Source organism: Trichophyton benhamiae (genome assembly GCF_000151125.1).
Source record: "Trichophyton benhamiae CBS 112371 chromosome Unknown contig00294.0, whole genome shotgun sequence".
Lineage (NCBI taxonomy): Eukaryota > Fungi > Ascomycota > Eurotiomycetes > Onygenales > Arthrodermataceae > Trichophyton > Trichophyton benhamiae.
In genome coordinates, this window is record NW_003315087.1 from 170159 (window position 1) to 192584 (window position 22426).

General features: G+C 51.8%; 7 protein-coding genes across 7 annotated transcripts; 5 read left to right on the forward strand and 2 right to left on the reverse strand.

The window, feature by feature from the left end:
* Nucleotides 1-18: 18 nt before the first annotated feature.
* On the reverse strand, nucleotides 19-1575 carry ARB_02416 (TBC domain protein, putative; the record flags this gene model as incomplete). Its single annotated transcript, XM_003011311.1, has 1 exon — nucleotides 19-1575. The coding sequence occupies one exon, from the start codon at nucleotides 1573-1575 to the stop codon at nucleotides 19-21; it is 1557 nt and encodes a 518-aa protein (XP_003011357.1).
* Nucleotides 1576-2286: 711 nt separating this feature from the next.
* ARB_02417 (telomerase reverse transcriptase, putative) lies at nucleotides 2287-6306 on the reverse strand (the record flags this gene model as incomplete). The annotated part of the gene is made up of 6 exons (XM_003011312.1): nucleotides 2287-2433; nucleotides 2608-4791; nucleotides 4864-5153; nucleotides 5206-5388; nucleotides 5415-5724; nucleotides 5815-6306. 6 exons carry the CDS (start codon nucleotides 6304-6306, stop codon nucleotides 2287-2289), a joined length of 3606 nt encoding a protein of 1201 aa, XP_003011358.1.
* Nucleotides 6307-6611: 305 nt separating this feature from the next.
* On the forward strand, nucleotides 6612-7217 carry ARB_02418 (uncharacterized protein; the record flags this gene model as incomplete). Its single annotated transcript, XM_003011313.1, has 3 exons — nucleotides 6612-6716; nucleotides 6831-6906; nucleotides 6964-7217. The coding sequence occupies 3 exons, from the start codon at nucleotides 6612-6614 to the stop codon at nucleotides 7215-7217; spliced, it is 435 nt and encodes a 144-aa protein (XP_003011359.1).
* Nucleotides 7218-7423: 206 nt separating this feature from the next.
* Nucleotides 7424-13875, forward strand: ARB_02419 (Rho guanyl nucleotide exchange factor, putative; the record flags this gene model as incomplete). Its single annotated transcript, XM_003011314.1, has 2 exons — nucleotides 7424-12418; nucleotides 12499-13875. The coding sequence occupies 2 exons, from the start codon at nucleotides 7424-7426 to the stop codon at nucleotides 13873-13875; spliced, it is 6372 nt and encodes a 2123-aa protein (XP_003011360.1).
* A 1620-nt stretch (nucleotides 13876-15495) lies between these two features.
* On the forward strand, nucleotides 15496-16811 carry ARB_02420 (uncharacterized protein; the record flags this gene model as incomplete). Its single annotated transcript, XM_003011315.1, has 3 exons — nucleotides 15496-15529; nucleotides 15674-15743; nucleotides 15803-16811. The coding sequence occupies 3 exons, from the start codon at nucleotides 15496-15498 to the stop codon at nucleotides 16809-16811; spliced, it is 1113 nt and encodes a 370-aa protein (XP_003011361.1).
* A 531-nt stretch (nucleotides 16812-17342) lies between these two features.
* ARB_02421 (uncharacterized protein) lies at nucleotides 17343-18548 on the forward strand (the record flags this gene model as incomplete). Its single annotated transcript, XM_003011316.1, has 1 exon — nucleotides 17343-18548. One exon carries the CDS (start codon nucleotides 17343-17345, stop codon nucleotides 18546-18548), a length of 1206 nt encoding a protein of 401 aa, XP_003011362.1.
* A 927-nt stretch (nucleotides 18549-19475) lies between these two features.
* ARB_02422 (uncharacterized protein) lies at nucleotides 19476-21499 on the forward strand (the record flags this gene model as incomplete). Its single annotated transcript, XM_003011317.1, has 2 exons — nucleotides 19476-19763; nucleotides 19820-21499. 2 exons carry the CDS (start codon nucleotides 19476-19478, stop codon nucleotides 21497-21499), a joined length of 1968 nt encoding a protein of 655 aa, XP_003011363.1.
* Nucleotides 21500-22426: the final 927 nt, after the last annotated feature.

The following is a 22426-nucleotide window of genomic DNA, read 5'->3' on the forward strand; positions in this document are numbered from 1 at the left end:
CCGTTTATCTATCCACAGTTAGCTTCTCTCTTCCCAGACACATATTGCAAGGCATATGTATGTATACGCACCGGCTTCTCTGGATAGAGCCATCATCCGCTTGTACTCCTTGAGATGCTTCTTTTCTTCCTTCTGGTCCTTTGGAGGCAGCCAGCTGGGCCGTGTCCGAGACAGAACCTTCTCCTTCTCCTTGCTTATCGGCAGCGGATCAATCATGATATTCGGCCTCTGCAGCGGCGGAAGCTCAATCATCCCGCCAGAACCTCGTTTCCCACTCGGTACCGGCCTCGGCTTCAGCCCGGCCTGCACTCTGGCCTCGTGGTCCCGCGCAGCTTCGTCAGCGTGAAACTCCAATGCTTCGGTGATGATCCTGGCTTCCTCCGAGAGCTCTGACATGACTACGTTCCAGGTGTTGGCTTTGGGACCCCGACGGTCTGGCGAGGGAGCTGGACTGGCGGTGCCGCGGGACACTCGCGGGCTGGGGCCCATGGACCGTGACCGGCCCCGTCTGTGTTTTGGTCTGTACTTGGGCGTAGCGCTGCCAGGAGGCGGGGAGGTCGAGCGAGAAGAAGGAAGCTGGGGCGCGGATTCATGTAAGGGAATCGGTCTCGGACCTGGACTGCGGCTCTGCGAGCGACTGCTGTCCCGGCCTCTCGGACGCTCGTCCTGCGGGCGTGGAGAGATGGGGACGTTCCATAGTGTGGCGTCCTCGGGGAGATCCTCATCCGAATCATGATACTCCTCCTCCAGCTCCTTGACGGACTTACGACTCGGCTGTCGCGACGGAGGTCGAGGAATGGAGGCCGTGGAAGAGCCAGAAATGCCAGAGTCGCCACGGGCAAACGGAGGAGGGGGGCGGCTCCTCGACCGACTCCTGCCACTACCGCTAGGCGAAGGGGAGCGGGACTGTTGTTGACGTTGTTGGTGTTGTTGCTGCTGCTGTTGTTGCTGCTTTTGTCTGTTTCTAGACGGGGCGAGGAGTAGAGAAGGGTCAGACGTGCTGCTCAGCGCTCGTCTGGCCGAGGGTGGCTGTATAGATAGTGCTTGCATAGACTGGTTGATGCCATTGACGTGAGGAGTGGACTGCGCGAATCCGCGGCGGCCGTAGGTGCCATTGTTATTATTATTATTGTTATTGTTGCTGTTGGCAGCGTGATGACTGCCATGAGGACCGCCCACACCACTGCTCTGCCTGCTAGCAGGGCCGGTCAGGTCTCTCATGGTCATGACTGCGGTGTTGCTCTTCGTGCGGGCCGCCACCTCTGGGTTCTTGCTGTGCAGGTTCTTCGGGTGGTGGTGGTGCTGCTTGTGCCTGAGGCTCTGTTTCTTGCCCGGCACACTCGTCGACCGCACGGGATACGGTCCCTGGTCGAAGTGGCGGTGGTCTAGGGCATTACTGCCGAACTGCGCAACCAGGTCATCTTCCAGCGCGATGTCCTCGAAGTTGGAGATGTCCGCAAACACGCCATCGGGGTTGGACTGGTGCGAGGATGTGTGGAAGGAGGAGGACTTTGACGATTTCGACCCCGACAGGTCAGGGGGCGAGTCCGGTACAGCCGCAGATATCGTACTCATCGCATTCCAGCGTATTCCTCGCTCCCTCCGACGTTCTACCTTGTGTCTATCTGCAGGTCTGCCTGGCGGGCGTCTATCCGGGTCCGTCTATATTGCCGCTGTACAACGCAGGCGGGATCGGTCGTGAACAGGAGAAAAAGCGAGTATAAGAATGACAATGAACGGCAGAGTCGTCCGCGAGCTGTCGGCCCTTAACACAGAGAGAAAGGAGATGCCCCAGGCTGAACCAGAGCTGAAGGGCCAGGAAAATACGGACGATCTCGCAGGGGGGGGTAAGAGACGAGAAGTTGGCTAGATCTAACTTTCCCCTTGGATCCTGCGGTGGAGATGCAGCAGGTTCAGCAGGCGGCCGGGCTGCAGTGAGGGAAACGACTGACAACAGCACAAGGAGACAAAGAGACAAACGAGAGACAGCGAGCGCTGTAAACGAGCAAAACGAAGGCTGTAAAAGCGCAAAAGTCGCGATGTCGAAGTTGAAGTCGAAGTTGAAGTCGAAAAAAGCCAGAAAAGTCGAAGAGAGAAGAGATGCTCACGTGACTTTCTCCATGTGGCTAGTGTGGCTGATTCTATCACGTGATGGATTAAATAGGACTAGCGTTAGGGCAAGCCACCGCCACAGACGGAAAGCGGTGAGTCACGTTGCTTTTTTTCTGCCAAACGCAATTTCAAGTCTTGGCGTTTTTTCAGGGGTAAAAAAGGCTATTTTTAGACTTAAACAATATAAAAAAAGGCGACGTCGATGTTGATATTGGAGATATCGATGAAGATATTGATAGAGATATTGTGATAGAGGCGGTGAGTAGAAGCGATGGTAAGTAGGAGTGCTGTGCTAGGTCGATGTAGAGAGAGTGGGTGGGGCTACAGCGAGGGTTGTTATGGGCCTGCGACTGCCCGACGGAGCCTGAAGTGCTCGCGGTCGGTGGGCGGCCTGCAGGCTCGCAGAAGCGCATCCAGCCAGCGCAGAACAGGCGCATAGTAGCTCTGGCGGCGGGACAGCACACGGCGAAAGGCCGTGGCTCCTAGCCAGCGCACCTGGCGCGGTGTGACGCTGCACTCGAAGCCGGCTGGAACCCCTGAAGCTGCGGGCGCAGTCCGGACTCGGCAGGCCCCATACTCCAGCACCGCGGTGATGGTCGAGATGAGCAGGCCGGGCGAGCAGGAACGGGATCGAGCAGAGGAATACCGCTGCATGACCTGGTAGTACACGCGGGTCTTCAGGGCACACTCGGCAAAGCAGCGGAAAAGGCTGGCCAGCACGACGGCGGAGGACGAGTGTTTCGTGTCGAGAAACATCGTCTGAGCCTGCATCTGAAAGGCCTTGAGGGCCTTGCGGGTGAACTCCTGGCCCGGCGGGCGTGTCATGTTGACCGTCAGCGAGTCGTGGGTGCTCACGGCGCCGTTCTTCCCTTTGGCCCTATCAGCGCGGCTGCCAGCGCCAGCGTCGATGATGAGACTCGTGGCCGATCGATCTCTGGTGAGAGCCAGAGATTTCACGTCGATCAGGGCGCCGCAGAACAGGAGCTGGCGTCCCTCGAGACGGGGGATATGCCTGCCCGCGATGTTGACGTCGAAATTAACCAGCGTCTTCTCCGGGGCAACGGATATGCCAAACTCCTCATCCCCGTCCAGCATCACTTGCAGGAACCGCTCGGCAAGCCTCCTGTCGGTGCTGATAAGCAGGTAATCGTCAACATACCGCATCAGCAAGACCGGGGCCGACGCCTGGGGCTCGCGCAGAAAACCCAGCCGCTCCTCTTCATGCTGGCCATAGAAGAAGTTGCACAGCAGATTGGAGACCACGGATCCTTGCGGAATCCCCCTTTTCTGGCGGTAGTATTTCTTCCCGATCTTGACCAGGTTGTTGCGGATATGCTTCTCAAGCAGGGCTAGCAGGTCGTCCCGTGTATGGGTCCGGTGCCAGCCATTCTCAACATACACTGCTGGTGCACCGCCACACCTGCTTTTGCGGTTAGAGCTGCTGCTGCTGCTGCTGCTGCTGCTGTTGTTGTTGTTGCTGCTACTGCACTGGCCAGGCGTTGTTGAGGATGAGGATGAAACAGCGTCGAATACGGGTTGGAAATCATCAGAGGCTGCTGCTCGCCATACGAACCTCCTCGTTGGTTTGTTCCTGTTGGGCTCCCGGGGCTGCTGTTTCACTTGTTCCCGCGACGGCCCGCTTGTAATAATGCTAGGATGAAACTCCGTGTGCTTAGAGAGACGGTACGAATCGTCAACCACCAGCGTATCGACTAGTTGCATCAGCCTTGCCTGAGGGATTGTGTCGAAGCAGGCCTGGACATCCAATTTAACAAAGTACAGCGGGCCGTTAGCTCGTGTTGGTGATGCCTTAATTTGCTCCTTGAACTTTTTTAGCCGGGGATACATTGCGGCCGTTGACGAGAGGCCTGATCCTACGGATTCCGGGCACTGGTCTCGTTCGTAGCAGAGGACCTGGAAAAGGGGGTCGAGCTGGGAGTTTATGCTCGATCCAAGGAAGGACTGTCCATGTCCAGACCGTCCCTTATTATTCTTGAGCACCGGCCGTCTCCTGAGGTTAGCTATGGGCCTGGCACCCTGGGACTTGGGCAGGAGTCTAATGTGGCAGTAACCCAGGGATTCGCCGTTGAGCAGCCGTTCCGCTTTACTGTGTTTGATACCCTGGAAGAGCGTGGACTTGAGGTCCGCCATGACGGGCTCGGACAGGCGTTTCCATACATCATGTCGAAAGTAGAACAGTCTGTGCTTATACGTGCTCGACTCCGTCAGGTAGAAATTGGATCTGACCAGGGGGATGAGCAGGGAGTCAAACAGGTAATATATGAGCTCGAGAAATATCTCTGTCCTCTTTCGATAATCTGACAGAGCTAGTTTATGGTTGGTGTGGTGGTGGTGGTTGTGGTTGTGGTTATGGTTTCCTGGCTGCCCCTGATCTGTGCAACCCCCCTGTTGACACGGAGGAGAGAGCCAGGCGACACATCCGATCCTGAGCCCCTGAACGACCTCGTGGAGAGACATGGTTTCGAAGCGGCGCAGAGAGAGGAACCGGTCGACGTTGCGCATGACAACGGCTCTGTTGTGGAGGCCATCTTCGCCGCGTCCGTACAGCTCATGTGGTATCACTTTCTGCAGGACTGCACGACAGAAGGCTGAGACCGCATGTGTTGGAGTTGCATAGTCTGTCATGCTAACTTTTTCGTTTCCATTGTTTATTGTTTTCTACATGTTGTTAATTTAGTCCCCTTAACATAAGAAAATATGTTTTATGGTAGAAGAATAAAAGGGGTATACCTTTGGACAGTAATGCCGGAGTAGCTCTACATAGGAACATCGGGCATGTCTCTTCTGCATACGCTGGATCAACTCGACTAGTCTACCTCGCAGCCGTCGGGGGATCTTATCTCCCGGCTTCAGGGCAATCTCCTGCTCTCTCAGCGAGTAGTCCTTGAACGGCATGGTTGTCTCCGTCCTGGTGACTGTAGAGGTAAAGACGTTGTGAAGACCAAACTGGCGAGGAAAGATGTGCTTCATAACATGTACTGTATGGTTGATGCTGGTCTCCGGGTATCTATTCAGCACATCTGTAGCTACCCGTCAGTATCTCTGCTGGCCTGTTGATAAGCAACGACATACGAATATGCTGCAGTCCCATCTTGGGCTCCCCCTTTGCATTCAGCGCCGGGCGAGAATAGAACATCCGTCGACGCACAAAGACAACTTCATTGGGCTTTCTAGGAGCGTCTTTCTTCTTCAGGGCGTCCAGTGTCTCCATACTGGACAGTGTCGTCCCTGTTCCTGTTAATATCAATATATCAACTGTATATAAAAGGTCAAAAACTCACCACTGAGCTGGTAGTAAGACTGGCCCTGGAGACGGATGAACAACCCGCAGTCCAGCAGTAGATGGAGCATGATATCCTCGCTGTTGTCGCCCAGCATGTCCATGACGTCTGTCCAGGGAGCACTCTTGAGCATCGAGACGCTCCTGTTCGGCAGCTTGGGGACGATGCCTGGTATGCCGGACGCAAAGCCGCACTCCCGGTGTGCAGCCATGGGCTCTGCAGCACGCTGGTATCCATGGCTGAGGATGTGCTGGGGCGTCACCTGTGGTCCAGCCGGGTTGAACAGGCTGTATATCGCGAAGTTGACCACCTATTCCAGTCAGTACTGTATACACTCATTGTATACGGGTATAAACAGAGGTGTAAGCATAGGTGTAAACATGGGGTATAGGAGTCTCACGTCCGCGATGTCAGTGGAAGCACCAACGTCCGTCGCGTCGAAGTTCGAGGCCATGGCCTGCGACTGAGTAAAAGCTGCGAGCTCTCTCTGCCTGAGGACGCTGACTGCCGGGCTGGCGGGCTTCGAGATGCCTACGATGGTCGAGTCCAGCAGGTCTGCCAGTCGCTGTCTAGAATCACCAGCATCACCAGCATCACCACCAGCAGCATCACGCCCACCTGGAACGCCGTCTGTCTTCTGCTTCTTCCTCTGTCTCGTCTTCAGCTGCGTCTGCTCCCTCCCGACAAGCTCTATCCTGCGTCTTCTGGCCGTCGAGCAGGCCGGCAGCAGCTCCAGCAGATACGTCCTCAGGCTGAGCAGCCGCGGATAGTAGAACGCCAGCACGGCCTGCCTGATCTCTGCATCCTGAGGCGCAGAATCACCTCCATCGCCGTCTCCATTGCTGTCTCCGTCTCCGTCTCCGTGTCCCTGGGATCTCTTCCTCCTGCCCATGGCTTGTCTGTGTTGCTGTTTGCTGCCGCTGCTGCCGGTAGCTGCAAGTAGCTGTACACGGCGCTGAGGTGGCAGCGCCGTGCAACGCAGCGAGTGACAGTGACCGTCCTACGTACTCGTATCCCTCTCTCTATGTCTACTGTTTACTTCTGTCATTGCCTGTTACTGACTATCTAGTGTCTTAGGTGTCATTGACGGCGTGTTTCTATGCCGCCCTGCTCGAGATAAAGACGTCCAAGACGGCAGACAAAGGTCAGCACTTAATCTACGGCCTAATATAAGATAAATAATAACCAGCATGAAGCATGAACAAAGAAGCGGACGAGCAGGAGAAGAAGAAAAGAAGCCGAAGATCCAGCGGGCCTCCTGAAATCAAACCCGAAACACTCGCGCTGCCGCCGACCAAACCTGCTCGCTGGCCTACCAAACATCGACGGTAGTGCCTCAATAACCTCAGCTCAACTGCCGGGCGAGGCCATCATCTAACTGATACTGGCCCTGCGACGACGCCCGTGGTACTCTAGAAGAAGCAAAGAAGCAACGGAGAGAGGAGAGAAGAAGCAAAGAGGGCGAAAACCCCACAGTCCAGCAGGTTCTTCCGTATCTTTAAGCGTAAAATGGAGATCCTCCAAGGCTAGATTTGAATTTATATCAAAGACAATATCAAGCCAGAGACATCAGACAGGATATTATTTACAGAGAAGAGCAAGTGCAAGAAGAAGAAGAAGAAGAAGACGTATAGTACAGGGGAAGAGAGAAGGGAGAGGAATGACTGCGAGATCATCCACGTCGACTTGCATGCTGCAGCTCCAACCTGCATGTCCACAACATCTCGCAGCCAGAGACAGCGAGACAGCAAGACAGCAAGACAACCAACCCAGCAACGAGACCGCGAGAGACAAAAGAGATGAGAAGATGAAGTGAGCCACGTCTTACAGGGTCTTACAGTCGGCTCCCTTGCTTTTTCCGCCTGCTTCTGCGCTCTGCTCTGCTGCCCTCTGCGCGCCGTTCGCTCGCCCGCCCTGTCCTGCCCTGTCCTGCCCTGCTCGCCCTGCTCGCCCTGCCCGGCCGGCCCTGAAAGGCCCCCCTAGATGAAGGCCCTCGCACCGAGTCTGCCATGTCCGCCATGTCTGCCATCGCCGCCGCTCGAGAGTGCGACCAGGACGAGCCCGCGGACGTCCTGCTGCCCCAGACGACCTACCAGCCCGCGGACGCCTTTGCCGACCCTCACGACTACTACCTGCAGCATCACCACCACCAGACCCACGACCAGAGCCATCACCACGGCCATCACCAGAGAGACAGCCGTCCCGGGAGCAGCAGCATAGGCAGAGGGAGAGGCAGCAGTCTCGCGGAGAGAGGGCTGCCGGATTTCTCTCTCTCGCCCAGCAAGACCCGGACGGCCACCGCTACTCCGGCCACTACGACGACTACACCAGTATCTACTACGACCTCAGCATACAAGAGCAGACAGTCCTCGCTGCAGGACCTCGTCAACCGGTTCAACCAGACGCCAGACGAGGTCGTGCCCAAGCCGTCTGCTGTCTCTGCACACGCCCATGCCCGGCCACCGCCCGCCAGACGGCCCCTGTTCGGCGAGATCATACCCAAGCCAGTCACCGCAGCTCCCGTCATCACCACGGCCACCACGACTCCAGCGCATCTACAGACGGGTTCAGGCTCGCGGAGGGCCAGGAGTGGCTCGGACAGCTGCATGCATACGCCCAAACAGCTGCATTTCCTAGACAGCGCGTTTGACCACCTGCCGCAGCACCACTATCAAAACTCGCAGCATCACCAGCATCACCAGCATCAAACACTGCAGACGCAGCAACAGACGCACCAGCAGACGCACCCGCAGACGCACCAGCATATACAGGTGGACTCGCCGACTGCATGGTATCTGCCTGCTCTCTCCCACAGACGCTCCCAAAGTGACCTGGGCTCCCCCGTCTCGCCGCAGCTGAACATGAACCCACACCCCATCTCGACCTCTTTTTCATCCCGCCAGTATCAGCACCAGCAGCTCTCGAGAATACCCCTGCCCTCGCGGCGTGCCAGCCAGGCCTCTGACTCAGGCAATTCCTCGCCCTCCACTCGCACAAACTCCGCTCTCGACCGGTATCCTCCTGTCTCGGGGCCTCTTCCGCCAAAGGGAATCAGCCTGCTCCCTAAGCCAACTTCTCCGCCAACTGCCTCCACCGCAACCTTCTCGCCTCGATACCGCAACCGATCCTGTTCGACAAACACCACTGCAACCACCGCAACCACCAGCTCGACCGCCAGCAGCCGTCGACAGCAACAACAACCACAACACCAACACCCTCATCATCAACATAATCAACATCCCATTTCGAGAGACCAGAAGAGTCCCACCCTGCAAGCTTTCATCTCTGCTCCGTTGCCCAAAAAGTCCCCCCCTCTACGCAGCTCTCGGCCAAGACAACCTGTTTCAAGCGCCACCACCTCTGCCTCCCGCGCTAGGCTTGTAGATCGTATCTCTGGGCTCCAGTCCAAGGACGGCCGCGCCGCTTCTGCCTCAGCTTCTGCTGCTTCCCATCCCACCACCGCCGGCTCTAGATCAGCCTCTGCTTCCAAGAAACCGCCAGAGCTGGGAAACGTCGATTTTGCCGCAAGAAGGCAGCGGATTCAGCAGGCTTTCAACCGCACCGTGGAGGAGAATGCTAAGAAGGAGGAGCGAGCTGCTGTACGACGAGAGCGCGAGATTGCCAGGAAGATGGCCAGACAGGAGAAGCTACAGCCACAGCCACAGCTTGATGATCAACAACAACAACAACAACAACAACAACCTGAACAACAAAATCAACAACTTGATCAACCTCAACCCGAAGCTTCTACTGTACCTGAACCTCAACCCGTACCAGTCCCTGAACCTGAACCACAGATATTGGACCAAGTGGAAAAATCGACTGAACCTGAGCCACAACCAGAAACAGAATCAGGAACAGGAACAGGACCAGAAACAGAACAAACGGCTGCTGATCCAACGCTCGTGCCCGAAGAATTATCTGAACCAACGACAACGACAACGACAACAACAACGGCTGAACCAGCAAAAATTATAATAGAAGAAGAAACAGAACAGACGACAACAGCCGGCGACCAGCCGGTGAATAATGACTGCGTAGAGCCGCAATTCACCCCTGAAGAGCATAATAATGATGATTCCTTCGTTACGCCCCAGGAGGGCCGTTCTCCCGTCCTACTCCCTGTAACCTACCAACCAGATCAGCAACCAGAAGCCCAGCAACCCCTCGACATGGCTCTACACAACCCCTACAGGCCCAAGACCCCAGAATCAGACAATACAGATGCAGTACCGCAGTCTGCCGTCACCGTCGGCACAGAAATCACTACCTTCGACCCAGAGCCACAGGATGGCCTGCTCACTCATAGAACCATGCTCAACCACATCATGCAGATGCGAGAGTCGAGCCCAAGCATCTCCGGCACTTCGGACGGCCATGATGATGAGCACGATACTGAGCACGATGATACTGAGCATGACGACAGCACCGCAGACGATGGAGAGTCTATACGCATTATGCTCCGCCGCTCAAGATATCTCGAGTCGATAGCTCGCCAGCACGAAGTGGGAAATCCCCGTCATAGATGGAGCATGAGCTCGTGGGACTCTTCCTTTCAGGGGCATCCGCCACAGGGCGAAGCAGAAGCTGTGTCTGACCTCGGACAGGAGGATGAAGCCCTGACTAAAAATCAGGAACAGGAAGACAGCTGTGAGAGCTCCCACTCATTGCACGAAAACGCGACGACTCCACAGCCGATCTTCCCGCCGTCCCCACCATGCGAGGCCGACGAGGTACACAACCCTGGCATATCCTCCATCAAGCAGCAGCAACAACAGCAGCAGCGGCTTCATGAAAGTCATGACGTCGACGATGACAGCAGCGAGTCCCCTGTGCTAGGGAACGATGATCATGCTGTCATTGCTTCCCTCGAAAGACGGTTTAGCATGAACATGGCCAACCACTACACTACCATCGCCAAACAGGCCCGCTGGGATTCCAAGCGAGCTACGCAATTGTATCTTCAGGAGCTGGCAAAGGCTGGCTACGAACGCCCGCGCGTACCGATCCTGACGCCCGGAAGCAGTGAGAGTGAAGGGAAGAGGCTCTCCGCTCACGACAGCGTAAGTAGAGGCACGGATGATGGGGACGGCGAGGACGGCGTGCTGGTGGCAGACTCTTCAACGATACCTACCGCTGAGTTCTTGCCAGCCAGAGCAAGCCTGCATCTGCGAGATGATTGGGAGACATCACCCTCTATCGCGGACTGGATGCATCTGGCGGCCGGCGAGGACGAGATGCAGCCGCCTCAGTCTCAGTCTCAGTCTCAGTCTCAGTCGCAGCAGCAACCACATCTTCCCCAGCCCGAGCATGAATATCAACAACACCAACGCCAGGCCACAGATGCCACGGAGATTCCGCATCCTTCGACCTCTACTTCAACCTCCTCACCAGCATCCCCATCTGCCTCAGACCAAGAGGGCGCTGAAACCCCTCGGATCGCTGGGCCACCTCAGTTTGCCTCCATAGACGGGACCGTTGAGGGACTAGGACTCGAAATCCGTGTCCAGTCACCACAAGATGGAGACTCCCCTACTATACCGTCACCGTTCCATATGCACCTCCCCGTGCCCTCGCAGCCTCATCATCCACCGCCTCCACCCCCTGTTACTTCTTCGACCTCACCCGCTGCTGTGGAAGATCAACACCAGCAGCACCAGCACCAGCACCAGCACGCTGTTAGCGTCGAGGTATCTCCCAGCGTATACGCTAACTCTCCCCCTACAAGCCCAATGCCTGCGCTACCAACGTTCCACGATGCACCGCCCAGCAGTCGAAGCGAGGACTCGTTACACATCACTCCTCCGCATACCATTTCCTCCTCGACCTCTCACACGCAGGACAGACCGTCGTCCCTGGCACCGGAAACGACCTCTGCGTTCCACGACATACTAGACCCCGCGTCCCGTATCTCGCCTACCCCTGAAGAACGACGCCTCAAGAAACGACGGAATGTCATCAAGGAACTCGTCGACACCGAATACACCTTCGGCCAAGACATGACCGTCGTCGTTGACATATACAAGGGTACATCGAGCTCCTGTCTCGGCCTGTCGCCGGAGGACATCAAGACCCTATTCGGCAACTCAGAGCAAGTCGTCCAGTTCTCCATGGACTGGCAGGATGCGCTCAAACAAGCCGCTAGAAGTGTCTATATTCTTCCCAAGTCTCAGCGTTGGAGTAGTAAGCGCAGCAGCAAATGTACCCAGAACAGCTCTGCGACTAGCAACAGCCCTGAGCCGCAGCAAATAGCCGACGAGGAGAATGATCGCAAGACGGCCATCGGGGAGGCATTCATGGCTAACATCGAGAGGATGGAGGCTGTTTACTCTGATTACCTGCGTAACCACGACGCAGCAAATAGGACACTCGAAGTCCTGCTGAAGAATAAGAATGTTAATATCTGGCTGAAGGAGTGTCGCGAGTGGGCTGCTGACCTTACATCTGCATGGGACTTGGACTCGCTTCTCGTCAAGCCCGTCCAGCGAATCCTCAAATACCCGCTTCTTCTCACTGAGCTGCTAAGCGCAACGCCATCGGATCATCCGGACTACACTGCCATATCAAATGCCCTCGCAGCCACAACGTCCATATCCGTACGCATCAACGAGATGAAGAAACGCGCCGATCTAGTCGGCCAAGTGGTAGGCAGCGGACGGAAACGAAAAGAGTCAGACGTCCGCGCCGGTCTGTCAAAGGCCTTTGGTCGACGCACTGAGAAACTGAAGCAGCATGTCGGTATCACGGAGATGTTCGCAGATAAAGAATATGATATTCTCAGCCAGCGGTTTGGAGATAATTTCTTCCAGCTGCAGCTTGTCATGCGCGATGTAGAAGGGTATCTGAGCGAGATCCAAAGCTCAATGAACAAGTTTAACGACTTTATCGTGGCCGTTGAGAGGTATATAAATCTCGCGCCCTCGAACTACCCCGAGCTCGAGAGTAAATGGTGTCGATTTCGGTTGGCCGTCAAGGACGTTATGACCGTCGCTCTAGTCGACCATGTAAGTCTTATTTATATATAACTATTCCTTCCACCCCTTTTCATTGAAGTTTAATGTCTAACAGCCTGTGGGGGGTATAGATCGCCCAAGTGCGGAAGAGCGTAATAACGCCGATGGTGACGCTATTGAAACTCCACGATGGGCCACAGCGAGTCATGCAAAAGCGTAATAAGCGACTGATGGACTATGTAAAGTACAAAGCCATCAAGGACCGAGGCGACAAGCCCGACAAGAAGATCACCGAGCAAGGAGAACAGTTTGTGGCGCTCAACATGGCGCTAAAGGATGAGCTACCGAAACTCTTATCGTTGACTGGCAAGCTGATGGAAGCTTGTCTGAACGCCTTCGTCCAAATCCAAGCCAGGTGGCTTAACCTGGTCCAGTCGAGGCTAGGCTACTCCATCGAGAGGCTCCCACAGGATGTCAACCAGATCATCACCGATTGGTCCGGGGATTTCTCGTTCAGTGAAGCCCAGGTGCTTTCTCTGGGTGTGTGCAACGGCTCCATACTTGCTGACACGGCGCTGGTGAACAATTACAGCTCCCCTCCACCTTCTCATGGGGCAGACGCTAGCTCCTCTCGCCGTCCGTCAACGGTCAACAGTGCCACTGGCCGTACATTCTCCGGTGAATCAGGGAACTCACCCAAGGGTTCTCACGAATTCCTCTCGCGAAGCCCAGAGAATATGATACAGACTCCTCCCAGCACAGGCTTCATGCAGCATGGAAACGGCTCGTATGTCTTCCCAGCATCATCCGGTTCCCGCACCAGAGCCAACTCGACGTACTCCGTGAGAGCGCAGGACGTGACCAGCAGCCATATCCCCTCAATACCCTCGATAATAAACTCTTCTACACGCTCCAGCGTCACAGCTCAAAGCGGTAGCAACGCCTCATTCCGAACATCAGACGCTTCTCCCAAACTGCCTCTTCTCTCCCTAGATACCCCCCGCCTCGAATTCTTCCCCGACCACCTCATGAGCAGTAGCAGGTACAATGTCAATGTCAACGGTAACAACAACTCCAACAATCGCAACAGCAATCACCACGTTGCTCCTGATCCGGCCGACCATCCCTCCTCTCCCTCAGCAACGCGGTACTCAGGCTTCTTCTCCTCCGCCATGCCTATGGCCGAGAACCCTGAACCATCATCACGTTTCCATTCTCACGCCAGTATCCCCATGAACCGCAGCGTCAGTGCCGGCGCCAGTAGCCATGCAAGCTATCCCTCAGCACCGAAGGAACCTTCCATCCTCTTTCTGGCCGCCAGCATGTTTGAATTCAATATCGATCGAGCCAGACGAGAAGCAGGGTATCCGTATCTAACCTATGTGGCTGGTGAGATCTTCGACGTCATAGGCGAGAAGGGTGATCTGTGGCTTGCTCGAAACCAAGACGATCCCACGCACCAGGTCGGCTGGATATGGACGAAGCACTTCGCCAAATTGGCAAGCTGACAATAAAAGCAAAAACCAGAAAGGAAAAGAAAAAGGCCATATCAATGATTTATATCCATCGTTATGTTTTCCTATTTATCTTTGACCCAGATATATCCCTGTCTATCCCTGAGACAAACTCATTTCCTTTATCTTTTTCTCTCTTGTCTTCTTATCTTGTCTATTTGTCTTGTCTATCATCTCCTTTGTTATTTGGGCGATAATTTTGAACTCATCAGCATGTTTCTCTCCTTTTTTTTTCTGTCTGTCAGTTTGTTTTCCACATCCTTATATCCTATCCGTATCGTTTCTGTCTTTTTTGTTTTTCCTTTTTTTTTTTTTTTTTTTTTCTCAATGGTGACTATGGTATTGGGCGGATTTGGAGGGGGCATCCTATATCTTCACAGCTGCAACTTGACTACATATACCCCGGCGCCCGGAACATACACAAACAACAACAACTATAACTACTACTACAACTACTAGTACTACTACAACATCTACATCTACAACCTACTCTCCGACTACAAGAAAGGAAAAAACTATGCAGCTCGCTATAACCTTCGAGCCCGGGAAGAAGAAGCAGCAGGAAAACGAGACGAGTCAGCCAACCCACCCTTATATCCCCCCCTTTTTTCTCGTTCGACTTTTATCTTTCCCTTCTGTCTTCATCTTTAGGGCATGCCCAACGCTGCTATACCTGTTTTTTAATCGCTGCTACTTATACCTTTCATGTAAATCTAGATTATCTTCTTCATCTTCATCTTCATCTAACTCCTTTTTTATGCCAAGAACTATGACTTCATTCTCCACGTGACATCTTCTTTTTCCTACCGAAAATCCGGGGGGGAAAAAGCGACTTTTTGTAGAGGCAAAAAAAAAATAAAAATAAAAAGCACGAAGAAGTAAGTAAATTATTATTGCGTATTTTTATTTGCAGACTGCGAGGTTCGAGACCGGCCGGTTTCCTTGCGCTGTTTGAACATATTTTGGTGGCGGGTTGCTTCTCCGCATAAAAACAAGTGCTGGTGGCGCAGTTGGACTTGCTCTAACAACTCCATCTTGATCCTCTCTTCCTCATCTCTATATCTCTTGATCTTCGTCTCTTCATCTCTCCCTTTCTTCGGTCTATGTCGCCGCGTTCCCTCTATATGCGACATAGATATCTACATTCCCTCCCTTAATCCCACAGACGACGAGAAGAGCCATCGTGTCTTTACACTCCGGCAAGCGGCGAAGACTTGTGAAGATGGTTGATGGAGGTTTCGGCCGCCTCAAGAACAAGTTAAGAGAACATTTCAATCATGAGGTTAGTGGCTTGTGAATGTCTCTGCATGTCTTGCTGTGCTCTCATCGTTTGCGGCTGTTTTTGTTTCGGGCTCGTTTGCTTAGCCGGTGTTTGATATAAGCTTGCACGACATGCTTGCTGGCTGCCAAACCGCCTTATCTTGTTTGGACGGAAGAGATGTAAGACGGTGTCAGTATATATCAATCACGGGAAGCCAAGTCATGGTCTCGTGGAAAATCCTGGCTGTCTGCTTTTAACTGTCTGCTTTGTGTTTTTGCTGTTGCAGCCCTCTCGTTGCAATGGCTTTATATCAGAGACTTGCCCGTCAGTTGTACAGATATATAAATGCTAACATGTTCAAGGGTCCGGACGATATCTACCTGACCTGTAAGTGATACAGTCGGAATTTTACCGGTGCGTGGTTACTGTGATAGATTTTACTGACCATGAGGGCTTCTCAAGACTACGATGCAAGCAGTGAGTGATCCTTCTCCTATTTTCCAGATATCTTCCTACTAACACATTACATAGTCACATATGAAGATTATAATACGCTCAAGTCCGACTGGCTGACGGACAACGTGATTGGGTTCTGGGAGGAGTATGCTCTCTTTATATGTCGGCAATTTAGACCGATATTTTTACTGACTTGTTCCGCAGATATTTGGAGCATGAATTGCTCTCGTTTTATAAGACTCACATCATCCTCCTTCGACCTAGCATGTCATTTCTCCTGTTCCAGACTCCAGATCCAAAGACACTGGGCAACGCTTTACCTGATTTCAGTCGTGCTTCTCACATTTTCCTACCCATCAACGACTGTCAAAATGGCATGCAGGCCGAAGGCGGCACTCACTGGTCTCTGCTGCTTGTCTCCCTCGCAGACCAAGTAGCTTTCCACTATGACTCCCTGCCACCTGGAAACATTACCGAGGCACACGCAGTTACGGAAAAGATCAGCCTCATCTGCGAAAAGCCCATCAAATTCATGCAGATGCCTGATTGTCCCGTACAACAAAACAACAATGACTGCGGAGTATTCGTCTGCATGATGATGAGATATCTCCTTCAGCATCGGCTCCTGCAAGCAAATTCGAAGGAGTACATCACCATGGCCCTGGACGGCGTTCCGCTCGACCCGGCCGAGGCACGCAAGGAAATAGTGCAGATTATCCACCAGTTAAAGAGGGACAGAGACCGGAGAAGATCGTACGTAACTTCATCCGCTGATCCTGCTGCAGCATCGCGCATATTTGCAAAGCCTCGCTCCATCATTGCCCGCACCCAATCTTCCCCTGCCCCTGCCCACGGCACACCCGCTACTGCTTCCTCCGCAGGCTCTCCTGCCTCGACTCGCCCTCGCCACTCCAGAGCCTCTTTGTTTACTTATTTCGCTATCTGTGCCTTTATTATTGTTTTGATCGCGGCTGCTCTTGCCTTCTACCTCCCTGATATCAACATGACGTCTCTTTACCACGGCTACACACACATTCAGCCTCCTGTGTGTGGCGAATATTGTCACAAGCTCGACTCTGTTCTTTCCTCAGCCCGTTCTCAGCTCTCCCCCTATCTTTTGCAAATGCACGAACAATTGAATGATCTCCATGACTTTGGGAGGGAGTACTTTGCTAAGGTGTATGATGTGTTCTCCCGTTTGAGAAGAATATAGGTCGAGCAGCAAGCGAAAGCCTAAACCTCCGTCGCCCGAAAGTCCTCTGAAGAAAAAGATGAAACTTGCTGTCGGACTTGAGGATTAGACTACTACTACTACTAATTAGGACTACAGCTGTTCCTCTGAAATACTCTGTTGCCTTTCTCTGCATTGATTTTGTTTTTATAGCTAGCCTTTGATAGATGCGCCCCGTTATGCGCATCTAAGCAAGCCGGTGATACCACTACAGTTAACTAGCGTTTGATATATCCTAATATTCCCCTTTTGCACTCAGTTTTCTCGTGTGAAGATGAAGTAATGAGTTATGCGGCACGCAGTCAGGAAAATACGTTGTATAATATTGGGTATCCGGGTAATTTCTAATGGCGGCTGGATCGCCGAGCCTAGCCAACTAATATTTAACTAATTCCTCCAGCTAGCTAATTAATTAATTAATTAATCTATTCAACAACACTGTGCATTTACAATAAAGAATGATGCGGTTACATAGAGCTCACTCAGTAAGTACAGATCAAAAATGTAAATATTATGGAACATGGCTCTAAGCAATCGCAGTGCTTGGTCAAAAGCCGGCTGTTCTCAACCAGCGCGGCGCTACATCGGCAAAACCGCATTCCAGCCTCATATTACCGCGGCGGAACTTCAAGAGGGCTGATATTCCAGAAGAAAGACCTGCCTGCCTCTCAAGATGACTGGAAGCCCATCTTGCTGGGCACCATGGGCTCTCCGGACCCTCATGGCCGCCAACTTGACGGGCTTGGGGGCGGCTTGTCCAGTCTATCAAAAGTCTGCATCATATCGCCAGCATCAGACCTGAGTCGGGCCCAGGGAGCCCAGGTGGACTTCACCTTTGCTCAAGTTGGCATTAAATCAACTGATATCGACTACTCCGGAAACTGCGGGAATCTGTCCAGTGCCGTGGGCCCGTTTGCCATCGACGCGGGACTGGTTAAACTGGGCGAAGACGAGCTCAGGGCCGGTAAAGGGACAGCTACCGTTCGCATATTCAATACAAATACCCAGAAAATAATCGATTCTACATTCCCCATATGCGTTTCACCTGACGGCAGCGTCGAGGCCGAAGCCAGTGGTGACTTTACTGTGGACGGCGTTGCTGGATCCGCATCAAGGATCCAACTCGACTTTATCAATCCGGCTGGAGCTAAGACGGGAACATTGCTGCCTACAGGGAACTTGGTCGATACCTTTGACGGCGTCCGAGCAACGTGCATCGATGTCGGGAATCCGATGATTTTCGTCCCGGCTTCTGACCTACCGGTTGACGGAAAGATATCTCCGAACCAGATATCTTCTACACCCGGTCTACTTGAGCGGCTAGAGAAAATAAGATCCCAGGCCGCTATTAAGATGGGAATGGCAACGACAGTAGATGAAGTTCCGGCGTCTATCCCGAAGATCAATATTATCTCTACACCTGGCGAGGAGGGAGTTGACATCACTGTCAGGACTATCTCTGTTGGCCAGCCGCACAAGGCCCTCCCCATCACTGCCGGGCTTAGCCTTGCAGTGGCTACGAAACTTGAAGGGTCAATTGTGAGACCGTTTGTCGCGAAGACGAATAAAGCTGCTGGGGATCCTGTTGTTATAGGCCATCCTGGAGGCACATTGGCCGTCGGTGCAGAGATCAAGGATGGCGATAGTAAAGTGGTTGAAAGAGCCACGGTGTATAGATCCGCCAGGCGGCTGATGGATGGCCTTGTATATTGGAAATAATATTTGATATATTATACCCAGGTTAATTCGCTAGTTAGATGTTATATAAAGGAAAAAAATTTATAAAGCAAAGTAAAGGGAACCTGGTTGCTTCTAGGTATATTTGAGCGTCATGTATTGCTGTGGTGGGAGTGTCTAACTTGTCCGGCCTTCCAAATCGAAACTGGAGTATAACAAAGCGGGCATATCATCCAGACATGACCGTTAGTACCAGGGCTGCCGTATTCTGAACTGAACTCATGAGGAGTTACTAACATCAATCTTTACACAGTCAAATGGTCCCCTGAGCAGGCTAAGCGCCTTTGGTCTTTCCGAGTACAAAGACGCATTGACAACCCAGAGTATAAACAACGGTCATCATTAGGACTGGTGGCCGGGGTATTATATTGACATGGTGCAAATGGTCAAGCCACATCAGTGTATGACGCAGAGCTCATCTAAAGAAGTATTGTATTCGCTGTGCTTTGCGGATCAACTGGAATGGTCGTCAGTTGTCCTTCCTTTCACCAATGTCGTGATTTGGAGACATACCCAGCCACATATTACTATGTGTCGGGCATATACCCTTGTAAATAGCAAAGAGTGCTATCATTTTGTCGTTTATGCACCTTGGATGTGCCATAAGAACCTCGGTGATCGAGGATTCGGCCTTGAAATAACCAGGAAGAAAATGATATTGCTAGTTATCAGCCAATTACAAATTAAGATTATTGTCAATATTTTATAGTCTTCTCATTGGCTGAAATGAAGATAGAGCCTCAACCCATACTTACTAAGCAATAACCCCACTAGACGACCCAGAGTTTAATTTAACTTAGCCGAACCTTAACGTTGTTTGATATGACTCAAACTCAAAGTGATATATAAACAGCACTCTTGGAAAGACTCATTTCCAAATTGACTACAGACCGATTGTCAATACAAACCATGGCTTCCACATCTATTCAGGGCCTTGAGGCCCTCCTCCAGTCTCTGAAAGTCTCGACTCCAATACCACAGTTTCCCCAAGCCAATGTTTTATCCGCTCCAGCAGATATTTATCGCTCGTATATTGCAGAGGTCATTCAAAAGCTAGTCGATTGCGATAAAGACACTGCATATGGCGCCGTTCAATGGGCCAATGCGGCTACAAACGCCGATTTAATGCTTATTACAGCCCGTTTAAAGTTGAAAGGAATCAATCCAAAGCAGCTAGCCGAAGATATAGTGTCAAAGGTATATATTCCTACATTCAATATCAATGGATCTATAACTAGATATTGACTAGATAGTTCCCATCTACTTCATTGCTGCGCCAGCCGACGGCCAATGGGATATTTATACCCCTCTCGTTCTGTCCAGACACACTACCAAAGTTGATATTACCCTTCATCTTTGACCGTCGAGCATCCTATGGATCGAACTCGCTTCAGGGACTCCGGAACCCTCACGATCAAAGCGCTGGCAAGAAAAAAGTCATAATAGAGTTCTCATCTCCAAATATTGCCAAGGAGTTTCACGCTGGCCATTTGCGAAGTACGATCATTGGAGCGTACATTTCCAATCTATACGAGAGCATGGGTTGGGATGTGGTCAAAGTGAACTACCTGGGCGACTGGGGAAAACAATTTGGTCTACTTGCTGTCGGGTGGCAGAGGTTTGGATCGGAAGAGCTCTTTACAAAGGAGCCATTGAAACATCTGCTTGAAGTATACGCAAAAATAAACTCCTTGTTCGCGCCAGAAAAGGAGGCTAGTGAACAAGCTCGAGATAGGGGAGAAGATACCTCTGAGATTGAAAGTAAGGGCCTATTCGCTGAGAGAAATGCATTTTTCCAGAAAATGGAGGATGGAGATCCCGATGCTATTGCATTATGGAAACGGTTCCGTGATGTTAGTATCGAGCGGTATATCTCGACCTATGCTCGTCTCAATATTAAGTTTGATGTTTACTCTGGGGAATCAACTGTGAAAGTATCGACAGTCGAGAAAGCCGAGGCACTGCTCAAAGAAAAAGGCGTCTACACTGAAGATAACGGTACCTGGATTATCGACTTCAAGAAGCATGGTGCTCCTCATCTTGGAGTTGCAGTTGCTCGAACACGAATCGGAACTACAACTTACTTACTCCGTGACATTGCGGCTGCCCTGGAGAGAGTTGAGAAGTATCAATTTGATAAAATGATCTATGTCGTTTCTACCGAGCAGGATCTATATTTCCAGCGCCTCTTCAAAACGATTGAACTCATGGGATACACTGATGTGGCTGCCAAACTTGAACATATCAACTTTGGAAAAGTCATGGGCATGTCATCTCGATTGGGCACTGTGAAGATACTGAGTGATATCCTAGATGAATGTGGTAGTGCCATGCACGATGTCATGCGGAAGAACCCTGCTAAATATGAGCAAATTGAGAATCCCGCTGAGGTTGCAGATACACTTGGAATCACAGCAGTTATGGTTCAGGATATGGCGGGCAAAAGAATCCACAATTACCCATTTGACATTGCTAAGATGACCTCCTTTGAAGGCGATACAGGCCCCTATCTCCAATACGCCCATGCAAGACTTTGTTCTATCGTTCGGAAAGTGGATATTGACTCTAAGGAGATTACAACGGCAAACTTCTCTCTCTTAAAGGAGCCACATGCCATCAATATCCTTCGGCTGATGGCTCAATATCCTGACGTTACTTGTAATGCTTTGAAAACACTAGAGCCAACCACAATCCTGACATATCTTTTCCGGCTGGCACATCAAGTCTCCTCGGGATACGATGTGATCAAGGTAATTGGTGCTGAGAGTCACGAAGTCACTGTCGCTCGTCTAGCTCTGTATGAAGGAGCACGACAGGTGCTAGAAAATGGTATGCGGTTGCTAGGTTTTTCGCCTGTTAAAAGGTATGTGTTGTTCCCAGAGTACTGGTCGTATAATATCACTGGTTTACGTATCCTTGCTAACCTGCCTTAGAATGTAACGAGTTTGGGAATCAATGATAGTCAGGAGATTTCAGAGGAGAAGTAAATGACGGCCTCTGAGCGACCACCTAGCCAAGGTCGCTGCTAAAGAGTATTATCATGATTCATTTCAAGTTTAAGAAGTTATAGTTGCCATACTAGCAGTGCTTAACAGCAGTTAATCCTTTCGTCCTTGAATTTCCAACCCACAACGGCTTGACGTAGGGATGTAACTAGCATCAAGCTTTGAAGATTGACTCAATACTATTCAGTATTACTCTCTTCGCTGGATAATACCAAAATAAAACGTCTTATGCGTGATATAGGACATGTTTATATGTTAGGATAGTTATAGAAATGCAACGCTATGGAGTCGTTACAATGTTTGATGCTCCCTATGTTGTAGGATGTAGATTGTCCACACCAACGCATCCAAAAGCCACCCCATGGTGTTTTATCTACAACCACGTCCCCTACACAGCTTTTTAAGTAATGCATACCTTTTTCATGGGGTATACAGGGTCGAGATAGGTATAATGGGTGTTTTGGGGCCACTTTATGGGAAATTTTCAACCACGAGCAACCAGCATGAAAGTACTACCATTTTAACCGCAGTCTCTTGTAGATAGCGTGGGATGTGTCAATTTTCCGAAAAGGGTTGTGTCTGGGTGTCGGGCCGTAGGGTGCAGAGCGGGTGTAGTCCCTATCAACCGGTTATATCTCCCCCACCACGACGAGTAGAATAAGCCTACCTGACTCCTAGTACCCTACCCTTGTTTTGATACGTCCGTAGCCTTAGTTTTCAGTAGTATCAACCTCGCTGTGGTCGTATAGAGGGTCGTTGTAGGTCAATGTTGATAAACAAAACAACCCCTATTTTCAGCACCACAAGCATGTAGCAGCCCGTAAGCCTGTAGATACCAGCTGTAAATGCCTACAA